Source organism: Streptopelia decaocto (assembly GCF_964273445.1).
Source record: "Streptopelia decaocto genome assembly, chromosome: 3".
NCBI lineage: Eukaryota > Metazoa > Chordata > Aves > Columbiformes > Columbidae > Streptopelia > Streptopelia decaocto.
Window position 1 is genome coordinate 117026509 of NC_138656.1, and position 21164 is coordinate 117047672.

Here is a 21164-nt window from a genome sequence, read left to right on the forward strand (position 1 = left end):
GAATCACACCCTGCAGACATCCCCCAGTTTAATTGGCCGAACTAGCACTGCTCTAAATTCCTGAAATGTTAGTCTTGACCCCAAAGACTGTGTGGTCATGCTGCACAGCGCCAGGCCTAAGCTAATGAGCTTTGCCTCTCAAGAGAGCTAATTAGTTCTGGTATATCAGCACGCTGATGCAGCGGTTTTGTTTCCAGTCCTAGGACTAGATCAGTTGGGCTGGGCTGTGGGCAGCAATGTGCAACTCTTCGGGCACAGCTTAGTCATGAAGGGCCTTGTGATATATGACAAAGGCAACAGACAGGATCTCCTGTGGAAGCTAAAATGAGTTCTTTCATTGAGAGGATTACACTCATCTTTGCAGGAAGCACAGAGGAATTTTATTCATAGGTGAGTTTGCAAAGCACCAAAGGAACATCACAAGTCTCCAGCTTCCACTCTCTTAATCTAAACAACAGAAGTCCAAATCCTTAGCCAAACTTCTATTTACTTATTTGTTTTTACTTTCTGCTTCTGTGTAAATTGTTTTTTACCTCCTGTGACCATGATCATGGTCTACACAATTAAATCCCTGTGAGTGCAGAAGCCTTAGCTACTGGTGGCATCCTTGTACCTGCATCTGACACATGATTTTGAAAACTGGAATGATCTGGTCTTTTGACAATCACGGGCTGATATTGGTGAACTGGTTATAATGTGATATACGAGAAGCTGAGGCAGGTGATCTGGTATTGCCTCTGGCCTTGTCCTCCAACAGTTATGAAGGACAAAATACACAGTGGCACAAAAAATCTAAGCATGGCAAGAGGCTCCAAAAGACAAAAAAGGGCATGAGAAATACCCCACTGTTTAATATCTTCATAAGGGGTCAGATATAATGGAGCTGAGAGTGGAGTAGGAAACAGGGAGTATAGGACAGAAAGGACAATTTCTGTGTTTATGGATGGCAAACAGACACATGTCCAACATGAAGTACCAGTGGCACAATTGGGGTAATGTTGTTGGAAGAGAAAAGCAAGTCCATTGTGTTGGGTGCTGCACTTGGGCTTTGGAGGTTGGGGTCAATCCCCTGCTCTGGTGCAGGTTCCAACTGGCAAGAGCTTTACATGGTGTGTTGCTTATACTAACAAGGAAAACAGATGTAGGTATTCACAACATGGTTCAGAGGACACACATTAACTGCAAGCAAGTTTCGTAGCTCAGGTGTTCCTGAAAATACTCTGGAGAAATGAGGTTCAGGCCTCAATTTATGGTACCTGAACTGAGCCATCTGGTGGGAGTTACGTGTCTAAGCTCCCACTATAGTAAATTCATTTAGATATTTAGTACTATCTGAAGTGGTCTTTGATATTTGAGATATTTGAGACTTCACACAGGACTGGCAAATATTGATACAGGGAATTAACAATTAACTAATTAACACTTAAAGAACTAAGGAGTTAACGCTTAGAGAGCTAACCCTTAACCCACATCACTATTGCCTAGCCTTGCTGAGCTTTGTGTAACTTATTGTATGAGAAACAGGAGTTTGTTGATGCCTTGCAAAGATAATAATCCTTGGGTGTATCCTTGGGTGAACTAGAGAGCAGAAACTTGGGCACAGGATAGGAGATACGCCAGTTCTAACCAACTCAGCAGTCTGAGTCCCAACTAACTCATCACACAGCACCAAAGGTGCCATGTACAGAGAATAGGACCTGGGTTCATGATCACTGTGCAGCTGCAACCAGGTGGAGCCAGAGGTGCAGACTATGGAAATGGTCTCCCGGAACTCATTGTAATAAGAACCGCCTTCCCAGGGACAGGTTATGAATATGTATAGGCATTCCTAGAACTTTCATGAATATGTAACACTTTACTGCATTTAACCAAGTTCACAGCTACTGAAAATTTACACACGTCCTGGGTGGAGTTATCCCCCGTGTGTCCAGCGCTTTAATTACATACCTCTTTACAACCTCAAGGGTTGTAAGGTCATTTCCGCACCTCAATATGACCTGTGACCATGTATAGTTTCACCCAGCTAGGCAGGATGTTTCTGGAACACTTCAAACAACAGTAAATACCTTTATATATGACTTGAGCCCTGGAGCTCTACATAATCCCATTGGTGAAGAACAACTCAACTCACATTAGATACCTACATTTGAGCAACCTGGTCTAGTAGAAGGTCTCCCATGGCAAGGCAATTGGAACGAGATGATCTTTAAAGTCCCTTCCAACCCAAACCACCCTGTGATTCTATGATTGAGTCAGCTCAGTAACTCTTCTACCTCCACTAACTGTAATGATGAGTAAAGGGTTAAAATACTTAAACATATATCCTCACTATCACCTTAGAAGTACATAGGACGCAAGACCTACAGGACATAAGCAAACCGCTAGAGGGATATTTCTGTGCCTTTTGTGGCCTCTGAATTTACAAACACTTAACCACATTTATGCATTATATCTAGTGAGATGGTAGAATTGAAAAAAAAAAAAAAAAAGAAACCACATTGTGCTTGTTTGACAGGAAAGAGAGATCTAACTAGAAAATTGTAATCACCTATTCTTCAATTCTATGTAAGTTCCCCCAAAAAAGTGAAGAAATGCATTATTTCAAACAATATGGATTTTTTTCCACATTTATCTGGAAACCGAAGTTTAAATATCCTTTGAAGTTTGAACATAATTTTTTATGTAACCTGAAATTATAGATATATACGCTTCTGTCAATGACACAAGACAGAGAAGTCCCAAAGTATATCAGATACATACCACACAGTATTCATAGTGTCATACAATAATTATATCTGGAGGGAGCTCCGGATCACAGCAGAGTCAGCTATGATATAAAATGGCTATCACAAGTTTTTTGCTCTGGATTTCATTGCAATTTGTCAAAGGTTTTTTGCTAGAATTGAGAAAATTGTTCATGCAATAAGTTTGCAAGCTGATACGGGATTTAAATATAAGTCAAGTCTGAGGTTGAAATACTAGCATAGGCTAAAATGTCTAGGAAGCATTCATGGCAAATGGCTTGAGAGATCATCACTGATAGTGGGAACTGCAAAAGGACAATAAAGTGGAAGGTGGTGCAACTGTTGAAATGTAAAGTGTGGTCCCTGCACAAAACACAGAGAGGTGGGTCAAGATATGATTTCTTTGTGAGCTGTGGTTCTGGGTCTCGCTCCTGAAATAAAGTCCTTGATATGCTTTAGTTTAAATCTCAGTATGAGCATATCTGTGTGCATATGTAAATGGAAAAGAATAGTTATTCTCTTGCGAAAATTACACTTTTCTACTCTAGCTGAGATTTCATAGTGACAAGGAGCAAATGTGGTGCCCTGCTAGAATGGACGCTGGTGCCAAGGAGCCCATGTTGCAATATAAATACACATCCTATTGTAGACAGACCCCAGAGCCCCTATAGAAATTAAAGAACTTTCCTTCCTTCCTTACTAGGTAAGATGATGACATCTTCCCCAGGGCCTGGGACGCTGCCGTTGTATCCACCCCAGCCTTTTTCCACATCATTCCATGTCTCTGGGTGCGACCACTTCAAGACAGCATCAGAAGGAACTAGAAAACAGGACACACAGAGACAGAACTATCATTTTCAGTAGCTGGGAGAATTACCATTTATTTGATACTCAAGCATCTGTGGCATTAACATCCTTCTTTTTTCACGATGAAGCAACACTAACTGTTCTTTGTTATCTTCCATGCTTAAAGGAAGCTGCTCAATGGGGAAAAAAAGTATCTCTCCCAGGACCATGTTTCCAGAGTTAAAGGGCAGGGAGATAACTGGAAAAAAAACAAAAAAAAAAAACAAACAAACAACCAGATTTAAATTCTTTGGGACTCATCAAAAGCAAAGAAAACCTTAAGGTTTGTCATATGTAGCTTATGTTATGCATTGTGAATATGCTTCACAAGCAACTGCTTCATTATTTTTATTTATGCCATCAAAAGCTCTGAGTACTTTGAACACAAAATTAAGATGCACAAATGAAAATAAAAGACAGTTACCTGCCCTTGGTGGCAAAACCAGATGATCAAAATGGTAACTAACCCTACCAGAAAGTGTCAACTTTTCTCATGCTTTTTTTCTTCCCCAGTGCTCTAGAAAGCAGATTAAATTCCCAGGGTATGGAAATTTTTGTACTTTCCCAAAATATGAAAGATTTAAAAAAATTAGTTATCAACTCTCACAAGCTTGTTAGCCCTCAGAAAAGGAGGAATCTTCCCATTGCAAGGGGTAATTAAGACCTGCCTTGGGAAAGCAACTTGACTGAGACACGTGGCATCTCCTGCTCATCACCCAAAGATTTTTCAGTTCAATTCAAAAGGAAATTCCTGAACTTAGTCATCAGGAAAATATAATGAGAAATTAAGTTCACAAAATGTAGGTGCTTAACTAGCACATGTATTTGAGACAGATAATGAGCAACTCTTCATAAATTAATCACCTTTATTTTGCCCTAGCAAGAGCAAGAAGACTCTGTACACTAAGTTGTGTAAGTCCTAAACTAAAGCAGGCAGGGCCTCCCTCTGGAGGCCTCTGCAAGCACCTACTTTGTCCTAACACTGTAAAGGAAATTCTGGCATTTTTTTTACTTGAGAAGGGTTTCATTCAGTATTGAAACCACAGAAGCAAGCTCATGCCTAAATCTGGGGGGACTAAACACAGCTCAGCAACACTGTGGAGCAGAAAAAACTTCTGTTGCCAACACAGGAAAACAGAGAAATTAAACCCAGGTGGAGCTCCTTAAGGCTGGGTCTATCTTTCTATTACTTGTTTGTTCAGAGAGAAACACTGCAAAAAGGTCTCTAAACTCTATTGCCACGTAAATGATTATTGTTGTTAATACACAGCGAGACAGCTATGAAACTAAGACCAAACTGTGTAGTTCTCCATCATCTCATCTCATCCCCTCATCATCATCATCTCATCTCATTGTCATTTTCCTGTCTGATTCAATATGTAACTGTGCAATAATGTCAGACTATTACATTAAAATCACTATGGAGCACTAAAACACTCTGCAGTCTTACATTCTCCATGACCTTCCTGATCTGCTATGGTATATTTTAGCAAAAGTTTATAGTCTTTTATACTGTGGAATCGCACATTTATCTCAAGAAAAGGTAGATACGGCTCAACGAAATGCTTAAATGCATGCCAAGAACTCATGTGGGGTTGATAGATGTGCAAAATACTGTAGTGAAAAGTAGCAATCTATTTCTGAAGAAGCAGTAAAAAAGAAATGGTGTGACTCCCAGACCAAGCTTTTCAGACACGGAATGTTACGCACCTGGGGTAGGTAAAGCCACTTTTTCCTTCTCTTTCAGTGTGACCTGAATTAATTCAGCTCCTGTGACTGAATACAGAGAATTACAGGGAGTTACAGCAAGACATTACAAATGAACAACAACAAAATCACAGTAAATCAATTGCTACATGTGATTTTCTGACAGAATCTTACAAAAACAAAACAAAAAACTAAGAACAACTATACATGTTTTCTAAGCGTTTTTGTCTTTTTTTTGTATTTTGAGCAAGGATTAAACAAACGTTTTAATTTACAGATACACAGGGTCTCAAGACAACTCATTAGAAACAGCTAAAAGAAAACACTTAACAATCAGAAATTCTAGGCTGGAACACAAATCTCATTTATCCCACTATAAATCCACAGTAGTTTCACTAAGACAAGCGATACTACACCATTGAATGCATAATGTATTAACTGGCTCAAACAGAAAATTACAGCTTTTGTTTTGTAGTTTGGTTTTGACTTCTTTTTTTTTTTTTCCCCAAAAAAATCTGCTGTCTGAAAGAGATGCTTTAATTAGTCAGACTTTACAGACTGAAGACAGGGAGTCTATGTTCTCCACCGTGAAAAGAGGTCAGGAGCAATTATCACAGTTGTAACCTTTGTGCCAATATAGTGTCAGCAGGAGAAGGGCCAGGATAATGCAAATCAAACTAAGAGGAGCAAGAGAAAACTGTTTCAGACCCAACTAAAAGGCTCCTCTTCTTCATGAAGGCATTTCCTTTGAGTCACCAGACTGGAACAACCGTAGGTTAAAATAGAAACACTTTGACAAACATAAATCCACTGCCCAACGCCTTATGGTGACCCTAAAATGTCATCAGAAGATTTTTTTGGCAATAGAATTGTACAAATGAAGCCATTGTCAGAACTTTCCTCAGCTCCAGAACGTGCCAGGAACTTTCCTATGTGTGTATCAACCCACAGATGGGATTTCATGCCATATTGTAATTTACTTATTTTATCTTTAAACAAGTCTCTGTACTTTTAAATTGTGAGAACCATCCTTCCCTACCTCCCTCCTTTTCTCCCAATGCAACTGAGCAAATTTAAAATAACTGAGGTTCATTAATTTTAAGTGTTCAATAAATTAGTATGAATAATCAAAAAACTCGATTCTTTCTGATAATTACTATTTGATGTCAGTTGAAAGCACTCGATTGAGTTAGCAGCATATGCTCCTATGCCAAATGAGGCTTCCATAATTAAATAGAAACTGATTCCATGAGGTTTTTCTCATGTCTGATTAATTAGTAATCATGTGCCTGAGCCCTGTTCTTCAGTGACACCTTCTCCCAAAGGTAACTGTGATCTGATCCATGTATCAGTCAAGTCAATCTGCCCCAGATCATCACACAGAGCTCAAAATGAACTGCATCATGTATTTTGGTAGCCACAAGGTGAACCTTTGAGGAGAAAGAATGATGTGAAGATGCTAATTTAAAGTCTTTGAGAAAGAGTTCATGTGGCGTTTAGACAATACTCTTTTACGGGTGGTATGGTTATGGTGGCCTTCCTTCTATCTTATATCAGAGCAAATGAGGAGTCAAAGGTGTTGCGTCAGTCTTTGGAAATTAAGAGAAACAAGCTCTGATACTATCATTTCTTTGATAGATATATTTTGTCAGTTTTTTTGGGTTGTTTGGCTGTGTTGTTTTTTTTTTTTTTTTTTGCTTAATTTTGCAGGCTGTACAGTGCAATCAGCCAATTAAGGATGTTTGTATTCTTCAGAGAAAAATTGTCACAATTAAATCCTGAGGGGACATGAAACTTGATCAATATGCTCTATAGACCTCATAAAGGGGTTCAGCTCCCTCACACAGTGAAGAAAGGGACCGCTAAGATGTAACTCAGTATAGTCGTGTCCAAAGTCAGGACTAGGATAAAAGTTTCTCATATCTGAAGTTTCATCCAGCCACAGAGCATGACAATTCAAAACATCGTAAGTCATTTATACCCTCCACATGTGTGTGGGAATCAGGGGCTGAATTCTCCACAATACTTTGACTTGCAGAATTAACGTCAATAGGGTGTAAAGAGCAACAGTTGCGAAACAGTAATATTTTGTTGTCGTTTCCCACAAATACACCTAAAAACTGATCAAAACATGGTCTTGGGAATAATCAAGACTACAGTGACATAGTACTTCTGGTTGTTTTGTTTTGCTGCCGAGTACATTATCATTGTTTCTGTACAGGACAGGAAGAGATACAGGCAACACAGATGAAGGACATCATTAGTAAACATTGAATTAAGGTGACTCTTCACAAAATGCAGTTATAAGGCTCCAGGGTTTGGTTGTTTAAAACCTTTATAAGGCTCATCAATTTTCTGTCTTATTACAGCTCTTCCTGGGTGTTTGGGCTGTGAATCATAAATACAGGTCTTCTTAAGGATATTCCCAGTAACTTCTAGTTCAGGGCTCCTTGAGTGAACATGAAGGAGGAGCAACTTAGTCTTTTATCAGCTTTGCAGTGATGGTGAATTTTGCCTGTGGATATTAGGACGGGCTGAAACTAAAACAAATGGATCCAATAGCCCAACTTACAAATAACAACCGACTCCATGCTATTTAACATCAATTGGACTAACATATATCACAGGGAAATCAAAACTTGTAGACAGCACAATCAACAACACAGCGAGACACACCTCTGGAAATGGGAGAACCTGAGATGAGATATTTTGTTGTCCTCTACCAGGGACTGTTACAGGAGGTATCCAGAAATATGGTATAATGGGGACACTGCAGAAAGGAGCGAAGATGTAAATATATATATATATACACACATATATTAATATATGTATATATATATTAAAGAGAGATTTGGGCTAATGAATACTGATTCTTGCGTGCAGCAGATCGATATTTGCAGAGATGGAAGGTGAAGGCATGAAATTCCTCCTGAAGAGGTCGCATAGTCGGAAGACCATCCCTGACATGATTTTAAGGGCATTTCATCATCTTATTTCTGTAACTGCTGTGTTCTCTGGTCCCTCTGGTGCAATGCCAGAAGGACGGGAGCTCATCTGCCAGGAGAAAGTTGATTTTTGGGCAAGTGTAGAGTCTTGCATCTGGGCAGGAACAACCCTAGGTTCCAGTATAAGTTGAGGAATGACCCATTAGAGAGCAGTGTAGGGAAAAGGGACGTGGTGGTTCTGGTGGACAGCAGGGTGACCATGATCCAGCACTGTGTCCTTGTGGCCAGGAAGGCCAATAGTACCTGGGTGGACTAGAAAGGGGTGGTCAGTAGGTCAGAGAGGTTCTCCTGCCCCTCTACTCTGTCCTGGGGAGACCACACCTGGAATATTGTGTCCAGTTCTGGCCCCTCAGCTCCAGAAGGACAGGGAACTGCTGGAGAGAGTCCGGCACAGGGCAACAAAGATGCTGAAGGGAGTGGAGCATCTCCCATATGAGGAAAGGCTGAGGGAGCTGGGGCTCTGGAGCTTGGAGAAGAGGAGACTGAGGGGTGACCTCATTCATGGTTATCAACATGTAAAAGGTGAGTGTCAGGAGGATGGAGCCAGGCTCTTCTTGGTGACAACCAATGGTAGGACAAGAACCAGTGGGTTCAAACTTGAACACAAGAGGTTCCATTTAAATATGAGAAGAAACTTCTTCTCAGTGAGGGTGGCAGAGCCTGGGCCAGGCTGCCCAGGGAGGTTGTGGAGTCTCCTCTGCAGACATTCCAACCTGACTGGACACCTTCCCGTGTAACTTCATCTGGGTGTTCCTGCTCTGACGGGGGTATTGGACTGGATGAGCGTTCCAGGTCCCTTCCAACCCCTGACATTCTGTGTTTCTGTGATTTTTCTCTTTGTGTCCATTAGAAAGGCCATCTCTCTGCTGAGAACTGGCATTTCATTTCACTCCACAAAGTAGCCTGTATCTGGTCAACTGATCTTCTGAAACAACTGATACAGGGTAAGTAAGTTTTATCTCGCTAGAAGAAAAGACTCATGCCTGTACAACCAGTTCTCTCAAACAAATTAACTCTGTTCTTTAGGCCTTTCACCTAAGATTCTCCTTTAGCTCTGAGCAATAAGGCTGCAGAAAATATTTTTGTCTATTTATTTTCCATATTTTAATATTGGAAACAAACATTCTAAAAGGCCTGTTTTTTTTCATGTACAAAGCAATTACAGAAACCCACAGAGTGTAATGGAAGTGAGATCATTCTGCAGGAATTTAGCAGAGACAATAAGTGTAATCAAATTATTTTTTTAAGAACTATGGAAACTTTAAGCCTGCTTCTGACACAGCAGTAATGTGAGGTTGGGCCTTAGGATCTCCTAACAACTCACACATGAGTAGCTTATGCAAAGCCGGCAGGATGACCCATCTTCATAAAAGTTGTGTCTACTGAAAAATATATTTGGGGTAAATAAAAGGTTTAATCATCCTTTCAGTGATGTTTCCAATAACGTTTGTGTCAAGCACTTCCATTTGAGAAAAAAAGCCAAAAGAAATCTGGAGGTGGAGCAAGCCAACACTTTGTTTTGTTCCAAAAAGAAAAGGGTTTAAGCATTTCAAAAGTGAACAAAAAGGAAACAACATCTCTGGTTTTTAGCCAATTCCAGAATTGCCCAGAGACCTTAACCAAGGAGCAATATCATGCTGCGGCACCATATGCTCATGTTTGTAACAGACTTAAAAAGCTGATAATGTTATTATTGTAATTTACACAGGACATTTCTCCTAAAAATATCCCAGATGTCCCAGTGAGGTATTTCTTTCCACATCCCATATTAAGTAAGTTTTTTGATTCAGCATGGCCACATCATGTTAGGACCAACCTCCTGAACCATGGCTGAGCCTCAGCTTTCAGGGACCCACATACCAATTTCAATGCCCACCTTTGAGGAGCACTTATCTCAAGACGTGGGGTGCCCCAGAGAAAATCTGGAAGATTCTGTGAAGATTAGTAACATCAGAGCAGAGCTGCCAATGTAGAAATGACTGGCATGGGATGCCCTAAGCCTCCTCACCTCTTCCTCACCCAGCATCCATCAGGGTTGGATGGATGGGTAGATAACCCACATGGGGTTATGTATCCTTCAGTGAGAATTCATTGAAAATGGTCTGAAAAGGATTTTCCAAGGAGCTCATGGGTTAGTTAACAGGTTGATGTATGTATGTAGCAGTGAGTACCTTTGTTAACAGGATCATTGCATCAAGGAAAAATTCACCATTACAATTATTTATCCTCATTCAGCATCCCCTGCATTGTCCCACGCCCAGCTCTAATTTACGAAACTGCAAGCGTGCAAAGCATCAGGGCAACTTAACTCCTTTAATCCTCTCCATATGGTATATTTTCTTGTCTTCTGTGTTAGACAGGCCTTTTTTTCTCCCCCAAAGACAAACAAACACTTGCATGACAGGGGCATGGAGAAAGCCTGAGCCTGTGCAAACTGCTGGCCAAGGTGGCTTCATTCAGCTGCCTGCTTTGTTTGAATAACAATATATTCTCAGTTGTGGGGTCTTCCCTCCCCTTCTCTCCTTTTTCCCCTGCCATGCCTGAGCAAAAGGCTGTGTGAATTCAGGAGCCTGCTTGTGAATGAGCCAGCATCTGATACGTATTTACCGGCGTTAATTTTGGATGTAACACACCCCTGCCACTTCCCCACGGTTTGCCCTAAAAGGCTTTCTGCTGGGTACAAAAGCGGAGGGTCAAAAGTAAGTTGACCCTTGCCAGAATGCGCAATTATTGGAAGGAGGCGGTTACACCAGCAGCTGTCGAAACCCCACCGAAGTGCTTCCAAAAAGTCGGAGGGATGACTAATACGCTGGAGCTCTCCCCTCCGCCCTTGCAAGAGCCGGCTACTTTCTGCAGGAAGAATTATGGCCCTCCCGAGCAGCTGCAATAATTGTCTTCCCATTGTACCCCCGGCCCTCCCTCCGCCACCCCCTACAAGTGCCTATTGTGACCGCGGAGTCGAGTGATTATACGCTTGGGCTGATGCTGTTTGTGGCCCAGCTGCCCGGCCACTGACACACGAGCACCGACACGGGGGGACCCGCGTCTGCGAGACGGGGCTCCGACATTCCAGACCTTTTACATAAGTCAAACAGGAACAAATGACTCTTTATCAGCCCCTTCTCCCTTTGAAGTGGCGGCTGCTTGTAGGCCCTTACAGCTTTTCCTCCTTAGCCCGAGCAAACATCCTCCTTTTGATATGCTACATGCTCATTATCTCTGCCCCATTTAATGATTTTTGATTGAAGGGCAGCAGCGCAGTTGCCAAGAGGGTAGTTAAAGAGGCTCCGCACAGTCAGGACGACAAGAAAGGCTTTCCTTGTGCAGCAGCCTAAATTTGGAGTTTCTTAACAGTGTGTTCTTGTTCTTAGCAGCAGATAAGGGCTGAGCGTGAAATTCTTAATTAAGCAGTAAATAGAGAGTGGGGTGTCAGCAGATGCAGCCTGTAGCCATGGAGACCGTGTCAGATGAAGGAGGGAGCTGAGACTCAACGCCAGCATGACTGACAGCTGAAGAATCCGACAAAGCTTGTAAACGGGATTAATTAGTTGGCTAATTATTTCATAGAGTTATATGTAAATTAAAAATAACAATAATAATAATTAAAACAGTTTGCAGAGTTAGGCAGGAATGTGTTCTGAAGGCCAGACCTTCAAGTCTTGTCCTCTCTGGGTCAGTGGGTGCACTGGTGGGTTTTTAAGGCCAGAAGGGACTATTGTGGCAGCCGCCTCCGACCTCCTATGGAGCGTGAATCTCGCCTCATGAGGTTTCTAATGGCTTCTTGCAGAGCTGGGGCATATTTCTCTGAAAAGATGGCCAAGCATCATCTAAGGACCCTGAGTGATGGAAAGTCCACCACATGCCACGAGTCTGCTCTGATGGTTAATTATCCTCAGCCTGCACAGCGGAGATCAGGAGAGAAATTAAATGGCACACCAGGGCTAGGAATCTGCTTGCTTTTTTTCAGATTTTTACCCTACCAACAGCATTAGCTAAAAGGTGCCCGGCACTAAATTATTGATCTCACTGCTATAAAAGTCCTTACTGAAAATGTTCCCGGTGTGAATTATACATGTTAGGTGTTTTCATAAATTTCCCTTCATGTTCTTTGGATGATTGTTTCTCTCTGTATTAAAATGAGAAACAATAACGAACTCTTCATATAATAAAAATCAAGACGAAAGGAAGGCAAGAGAAGGACTAAAAAGTATCTGTGACGCAAGAGTTATATATAACAGCCAAGTCACTTTGTCCCAGTCTTCCCAAGACCATTATCTTCTCTATTTTCAATAGTAGTAAGAGGCCAAGAATTAAGTGTCATCTCTGCGCTATCCAATATTGGCCTAGTTATGCATGAGCAATTTAAGATGTCCAAACCGTAAGCGGTTGACTTGCATATTTGAAAGAACAAAATTTACACGGTAAGTAAACTGAATAATAGTAAAATCCCCATATTGGTTCTTTCAGTAGCTAACTGTTTGCAGAACCAGAGATGGATGCAGCAGGTGTGACCCTCAGACTGAAGTTAAGACATGGGATTCCCCATTTCTCGTCAATTGCACACTGGATGGTTTTCGTTGTTGTCAGATGGAGCTCAGGGGTTGCCTGCCCACATTCCAGCCATGTTTTCTTCTCCACTTTCCCACTTATTGTTCTAATTGCTCATTTCTAAAGAGATCCTACATAAGAAAGCCATCTGCATAATATCTCGTAGGTACAAATCATGAGAAATTTATTAAAACATATTAAATCAGTAACAAAATTTTCCGTTACTGTGCAAATTGTTATCTTTCTACTTTGGCTTCCCTGTATGACAATCATATAGGATAAAATATTCTTCCCAAAAGCACTGAAATGTTTTTGTGATTCGAGGTTCTACTACTATTAATTATGACAACAATCATTACCTTGCCTTTTACATATAGAACTTAGACCCTTATAAAATCATTTGCTTGAGAACATGAATCGCAGGAAGTGTCCCAAATTTAAAAGAATAGGATATTGACAATCCAAATAAATATCAGTAAATACCTGAAATTCTTAAAAAAGTGACCACCACACTTCTAGATCTAATGTACAAAGCCAACATACCCACCTTTAAAGGTCTATGACACCTTTGAAGGTTTACAGGAAAAATCCTTGCTCAGTAATCCAATTGCCTTCAGTGGGCTCAGCCTAGACAGACTGAGGATAATTTATTAATGTGATATGGGATCATCTCACAACAGAGATCATTAGTGGAATTTAACGTGTTTTCCTCTCCAAAACACCAATTCAAATTCGACTGATGTCACGTAACTCTACTATTTATAATACATTCCTTCTGTCAGCACATTAGGCATCGGACAGATTGCATAGAAATGAACCTGGTGTGACCTATTTGATTGATGATTTTGAAGGACTTCTCACTCAATGAAAGAGGGCCTTGTGTTTCTAAGACTTTGTGTGGTTTTGGGGTTGAAATTAAAAAGGCATCAGCTCTACCACCATTCTTGAACTAAAAGGTACATTATATCCATCATATTGCACTTACCCAAATAGGTTAATTTCCTCAATCTGCTGTCAAGATACCAGTCGCAGCTCTTATGATGACCGTATGAAGGCAGCGATTGAAGTGATTGTCCGGACCTTGTCCCACAGGACACCGCAACCTCGGGATGATCAGGAAGATCCTTGTGTTCCACCAGCAAGTAATTCCCAGTCACGAAGTTGCTAAATGTCACTGAATACTAGAGAAGAGGAAACTAAAGTGAACATTTCTGTCTCCGTGATTATTGCTCCATGGAGTGCAATGTGAAGGGATAAAAGAGATGGTGCTTCTCACATGCAATATATTCTTTTGCAAACTATGTATTGGAAACACGGAAGAGAGATGTAAAATTAAGCAGAAGATGAAGGCAAACACAGACGAAATCAACTCCCCTCATCACCTTTAAAAGGTACAGAGGAACAATGCCTTCTGAAAACCATGCTTTGGTATGTTTTACAGTAGTATAAATTTTGTTGATCCTTAAGAACCACACTGAGTTTTCATCTAAGACATCCAAAGTTATCTTCCTGCTCCAAGTTACTACTAAGAGCTTCAGGAACCAGGTCATCATTTCAAAGCCCTACCTATAAACCTACCGAGATTTTCTCAGTGCCTTTACTTTTTTCCTCTCTCTGCTCATGCAGTTAGATGAGAACATGATTATCATTTCCAAGTATCATTTTGAAATTATAAAAAATTCCCATGTTACCTTGAGCTGTTTGCTGACCAAAGAGTTGTCAAATGTCAATGCATAAGTCTCTTTATCCAAGAGGAGAACCATCCAACCATACAAATTTGATAAAGTATCAGGGACGTAGTTGACTGTGGTTGTCTTATTCCTACTGTCAGTCACAGTTAAATTATAGGGAATGTCTGGAGCCTCTTTTCTGCAGGAAAAAAAAACAAAACAAACATATATATAATCACATTTTTTCACTGAACTCTGTCATTTTGCAACTTTTACAGTTCTGTTTTGGTTTGAATTACAGTAGTATATGCTGCTTCTCTCTCAGAATGTGACTACATTTGTGTAAATCTTTACAAATATGGTAAGAAACAATCTCTTCCTGAAATGCTGTTAAAAGAGAAAGAGAGACAAAGGGTAGAGGAATAAAGGCACAGAGGAGAAAACCTTATGCCAAAGCAGAGCAATGGCAACATCCAGGGTACCAACTCCTATTCTGTCTGGCTATTTCCCCATCCACCACACTCACGAGCCTCAGGTTCAACTTTTAGGATCTTCATCTTCACGAAATTTGATAGAGTTTTCTGGTTACTCACTCACATCTGAGCAGTCAAAAGGTTCATCAAGGCCCTGCCAGCACTAGACATGCTTATAAGGACATTGGGGTTGCAACTGCACAACTGAAACTCATAAGTTTTTTCCTGTTTCTTGCATCCTTCACATTATACATGGGGAATTGCTCAGGATACACGTCCCAGGACTGCAGATCTAGTTCTCAGCTTAGAAGAAGCTTTGCTGGCTTGCCGGGTACCCTGGGGCCATGGTTCTGCCATGAAGATGAATGCAGCAGATTTATAAATGAGTCAAGTGCTGCTGCAAGATCAAGGCAAGCTGGCAGATTCACCTTGAGTCCATGTAGTTAGTTTTGAAATTTGAGCTGACATTAATCTTAAAAGGAAAACAAAACAAAACAAAACAAAACACAACCAAACAAACAAAAATAACAAACAAAAAAGATCTCTTTTAAGCATAGCTAATATAGTTTTTCTAAATTGGAGTATTGCTCTACAACTAGAAATCTCAGCATATCATTCATGAGCCTCAGGTTCAATTTTTAGGATCTTGATCTTCACAAAATTTGATAGAGTTTTCTGATTACTCTTGTGTAAGTAAGCCTTATCCAGTCTGGAGGGTTGGGTCATACGTTAAAACTCATGTTGTCCTGCAATTTGCCTGGCTGTACTTGCAATTTTTCGTTATTTTTCCGCTTGTTGCTTTGGAGATATCTCATAATTACAATAGCAGTCATCTTGGAGGAGGATTGCCTGCAGATTTTTTTGTGTGTCTTTTTAAATCAGTTCTTTGTTTGTTTGTTTGTTAGTTTGAGTTTTTTTATTTGTTTTTCTGGTGTTTATCACTTTGTCAAAGGACTTTCTGGTTTCCTAGAAACATTCGGCTGAGAAACAGCAACGGCAAAGAGAAGCATGAATCAGCAAAGAATCACTCAACCAGAAGATATTGGCAGACCAATGAAGCTGACTGGAAGGAGTTTATAAGGCTTAAACAGCTTTCGTACTACTAATAAACCTCCTTTTATAGGCATTAACTGGACCAGGATATTAGGCTGCTAATTAAGCAAGTAAATGACAACAAGCACATTATTTCCAGAGTTATCAGCACCTGCACAGGTATTCAGGAAAACATTTCTAGCAGCAGAAGCACAGCACACAAAATGAGATGAAACATTAAAGAAATCTCTTTATTGATTTACAAAGGTGCACAACACCACAGCAAGCGATGGAGACTCAGCCCCACCCTCTGTAAAATATAAATCTGCGTTCATGACCCAGGAAGGAAAGGAAACATGAGATATCGTCATGGCCTTAAATCTCTGGGGTTTCCTTGACCTGGAATGTTGTGCCCTTGCCTTTTACATACCTTGCTTGAGGTGTTGCCACCCACAAGCACAGACCCCGCTCCTGATGGAGGGCCAGCTCACCAAAACAAATATTTGGGTAACCTGAACCATTTGTGGTCTTCTCGGAGCTGCAGGTCTGTGTGTCAGAAGCCTCCACTTAGGCAGGATTGCTGCCTAAGGAAACCTCCCAGGTGGAGTGCCTCAAGGGTCAGCGCTGGGGCTGGTATTATTCAATACATTCATCAGTGATTTGGATGAGAGAATAGAGTGTACTATCAGCAAGTTTACTGAAGACACCAAGCTGGGAGGAGTGGCTGACACGCCAGAGGCTGTGCTGCCATCCAGAGACCTGGACAGGCTGGAGAGCTGGGTGGGGAAAAATTTAATTAAATATAACAAGGGCAAGTGTAGAGTCTTGAACCTGGGCAGGAACAACCCCAGGTTCCAGTGTAAGCTGAGAAATGACCTGTTGGAGAGCAGTGTAAGGGAAAAGGACCTGGAGGTCCTGGGGACAGCAGGCTGACCATGAGCCAGCACTGGGCCCTTGTGGCCACAAAGGCCAATGGTACCTGGGGTGGGTTAGAAGGGGGTGATCAGTAGGTCAGACAGGTTCTCCTGCCCCTCTACTCTACCCTGGTGAGACCACACTTGGAATATTGTGTCCAGTTCTGGCCCCTCAGCTCCAGAAGGACAGGGAACGGCTGGAGAGAGTCCAGCGCAGGGCAACAAAGATGCTGAAGGGAGTGGAGCATCTCCCGTGTGAGGAAAGGCTGAGGGAGCTGGGGCTCTTGAGCTTGGAGAAGAGGAGACTGAGGGGTGACCTCATTCATGGTTATCAATATGGAAAGGGTGAGTGTCAGGAGGATGGAGCCAGGCTTTTCTTGGTGACAACCAATGGTAGGACAAGAACCAGTGGGTTCAAACTTGAACATGAGAGGTTCCACTTAAATATGAGAAGAAACTTCTTCCCAGTGAGGGTGCCAGAGCCTGGACCAGGCTGCCCAGGGAGGTTGTGGAGTCTCCTTCTCTGCAGACATTCAAAGCCGCCTGGACACCTTCCTGTGTAACCTCATCTGGGTGTTCCTGCTCTGGTGGGGGTATTGGACTGGGTGAGCTTTCCAGGTCCCTTCCAACCCCTGACATTCTGTGATTGGTTCTGTGATTCTGTTATTGGGACAGCCTCGCCATCTCATTTGGGTGAGAGAAAACTTACTAGATAGATCTTTCTATTTTCCTCGCTGGGCCAGCTGGTCTATTCCGTGCTTAAATATAAGCACATGTATTTTCTTTAATAATTCCTTGCCAGACTCAGGCAAGTGTGTATCCTTAATATAATTCCTCACTAGACTCGTGGGTGTATTTTTCCTGGGGTCAGAGACAGCTCTGGTGTTGTTTATTGTGAATGCCTGTATGCACGCTGTGGATCTCCATTATTCTTATTTTGTTGTACGCCAAATAATCTCCTCAAGTTGATATCCAAATCTGTATTTTATGTTATTGGAGTACTAATTAATTGTATAAACCCCATTTCCCATTTTCCCAGACTTTTCTGGACGGAATAAAAGCCTGTTTTGGACCTTGTTGTCTGCCTAAAACTAACTTCAGGGTCTCTTCATGACAAGGTCATGAAGGTAGAGGAGGTAACTGATACAAGCCAACAATGAGCCTGACACTACATTCCCCTTGAAAGAATGTCAGTGTGTTTGATTTTTTTTCACCTCTATGCCAAACCGACACCAAAATGGAAGTACCTTACTAATGGAATTACCAGCCACAATTAGCACCATTTCCATTTGCCCTAAATAGCCAGTGATTTCACTGTGCCCTAAATAGCCACCAATCTACCTCTCCTTAATGTTAATGAAGCAGACTAGCACGCACACATGAGTATTTCTAATTCAGAGGATCCGAGGGAGCCTGAATGCATCATTAACACAGAGAGCTTCATTATCAGGGGAAAGAGCCTTCCCCTCTACTTCCCCTGGCTTTATTTGAAAGAAACTAGGAGGCAACGGTCTTAATGCAAAATTAACCCTCACTTTAAACTGCTGGAAGCCTTTACAAAGTGTAAAGGGGGCGGGGGGAGGGGGGAAAAAAAAGATGACTCACTGAAAAGCCTGTATTTTTATATTGAAGCAGGTTTCAATTAAGGAGCAATTTGCTTTAGAAATATAGCAGGATTACTGGATAGGACTTTACAGTCTGAGCCACAATTTATCAGTTGTGATTGTATAAACTGTGATGTAATTTAGCTGAAGTGTATTGTGTAGAACTGCTCAACATAGACGGGCCACAAAGGATTTGTTAAACCAATCGATAACATCAAGCAGAACAAATATTAACTCTCCTGTTTATGATTACCATTAACTTACTTATCCTGAGTCCGTACCTTTGTGTATGAAGAGAGACACTGTGTTTAGCTCTAAATGTTTTCTTTTTGATACATTTGTGTATAATACTTTATGATTACCTCTCTCCAAAACAGGAAACAATATAGCATTGAACTTCTAACGGGACACCAAATGTTTATAGCAACAGCGTGATTTATTGTTGGCCAAATAGAGGCTGATTCCAAATTATGGCCCTACCAAACACTTTACAGGTTTAATGCCGGGCTCAAAACCAGTTATTTTTATTTTAGTTGCCAAGAATTAAGAATTTTCAGCTGTTTTAAGTAAATGTGTGCATCTTCCTTGAGAGACATGATTCAAGTCTGCCTTGTATTATGAATCCTTTCCATCAGCACATTTTTGCATGTATGGGTCTTCTCAAAAATAACTAGATCCTGAGCAGACACTATGCGATAGGTCTCCTGAATGTGAAGTGGAAAAAGAACTGAGATGATCTCCCAGATTGGGTTGTGACCGACAAGCTGAGCTGGTTTCATTCAAAGTAGCTTTTGAGTTTGGTACCCCTGGCTTCCAAACCCCTCTCTGTTCTTACATCAGTTCCCCAGCTCCTGTAGTTTACAGGTTGATATTTTAAGGAAAACTAAAATCAGATACAAATTCTGAGCTGGACAGTGGCTGGTAAGCAAGCAGTTCAAATAGTGCAAGCATAGGAAATATCTACAGAGGACCACTTTGTCACTCCACTCATCCCATGTCAGGCAGAGATCTAAAGCATCCAAAGCAGACCTGAAAATCTGGCTGCAGGTACTCTGGGCATGGTTTTACTGCACATCCATTGCTCACTTGCAGTCCTCGACACATTAATACAATTTTAAGGCTAATAATATATTGGTTATGCCAGCTGGCATATCTGGCTTGGATCCATCCAGCCCTCAACAAGCATCCAACCAGATTGTCAGGCTTCTCCTTGTAAGCAATTGAAGTGCAGAGCTAGCAAATTCTGCCTCAATGCTAAATATAGCCCCCTGTAACCAGAAACACCCCAAGCAATGGTCAAGCCAAGGGGACAGACCTGGAGAAACACTTTCTCTTGCATACTCATCAGCCTGTGCAGGATGTGGCTTTCCTGCCAGTATAAGTTGGGGATTGAACCAACAGGCTGAATGGTAAATGGAAAGGTGTCTTACACTGGGAAGCAAATTTATCTTCATTACTTTGATGGGATGTCTCAGATGTCAGAAATGTAGTGCAGTGAAGCATTGAATCACTGAAGTTCAGCTGATGTGTTGGCTAACTGAACAGCCAACAACCAATGGTTTAGTATTTGCCTTCCACCTTATGCCACAGAAGCCCTGAAAGGTCTGAATTATGAGGTCAAGCGAGGGTGTGAGCTGCCCCGTGTGTGGATACAGTCAAGTTACACAGGGAAAATACACGACCAGAGAGCAACTGAGCATGTACACATTGAGAGAAGAAGTGTGATTGCATGGGTGTTTCGCAGCAGGTGGGTGTTCATCTGAAGTAAGTAAATACCAAAGGGAAAGCAAAACTGGAGTAACCATTTGAACTCTCTTCAAGACTCAAAGACATGGAGGTAGGGGGTACGCTATTCTTTTCACACGAACCCATCAGCAGTGGCTGGGTTTGCAGCAGCTGAATGCGTGCACGACAGGAGAGGATATTAGACCAGATTTAGGAATTAAGGCTATAAAGAAGAAAGTTAATCTTTTCCTCTGCAGCAGGCTAAGAGGAGGGAAGCAATAAAAGACTTGAACTACAAGACTGATGCTGAGCAAGTCCCAAGTTTCTGCAGTGATAAGGGGGAAGCAAGTGAAAGGGAACCACAAGAAAACAAAAGGAAATAAAAAGCAAATTTCCTTCTGGTGTGCTCAGCCACAAAGTGTTTGGAGTCCCCTTTGCCGCAAGGTGCTGCCCGGCTGCCGATTATTCTAATGCTCTCCTCTTGCAAAAATTCTGCATAATGTGAAGAAACTTTTAAAGTCACTTAATCATGTTATGACAATTTTTTAATGAAAATTTGTTTTAATATTAATAGAGAGTCATATTTTCATGATAATATGGGTAGCAGTGGCATTTGGAGCAGCCGTATCTAGCCTGCGGCCATGCTGTGCTGTGCCGTCGCATAAGCTGTTCTTCAGACTACTCAATAACTTTCTCACATATAAATTTATAAAGACTTTTATAAGCTTCAATTAGATTTTTAAAAGACATAAAAACGCTCTTTAAAGGGTACTTAAGTGCTGCATTATTTTAACTTTCAAGTGGACTTTGTGAAGAAGATTTTGTTACAGCAATACAAGCTTGGAAATGGATCCTCACTGCCCTGGAAGTTGTTTGGTGAAGCAGTTCAGGACGGA

General features: G+C 41.4%; 1 protein-coding gene across 1 annotated transcript in view; it reads right to left on the reverse strand.

The window, feature by feature from the left end:
* Positions 1–21164, reverse strand: part of PKHD1 (PKHD1 ciliary IPT domain containing fibrocystin/polyductin) — a gene marked incomplete at both ends in the record, with an annotated part of 268094 nt that overhangs the window by 103010 nt on the left and 143920 nt on the right. Inside the window, 4 exons of the mRNA XM_082047184.1 lie at positions 3445–3564; positions 5301–5366; positions 13836–14031; positions 14542–14719. Coding sequence (XP_081903310.1) covers positions 3445–3564; positions 5301–5366; positions 13836–14031; positions 14542–14719 — 560 coding nt within the window. The remainder of the gene's footprint in view (positions 1–3444; positions 3565–5300; positions 5367–13835; positions 14032–14541; positions 14720–21164) is intronic.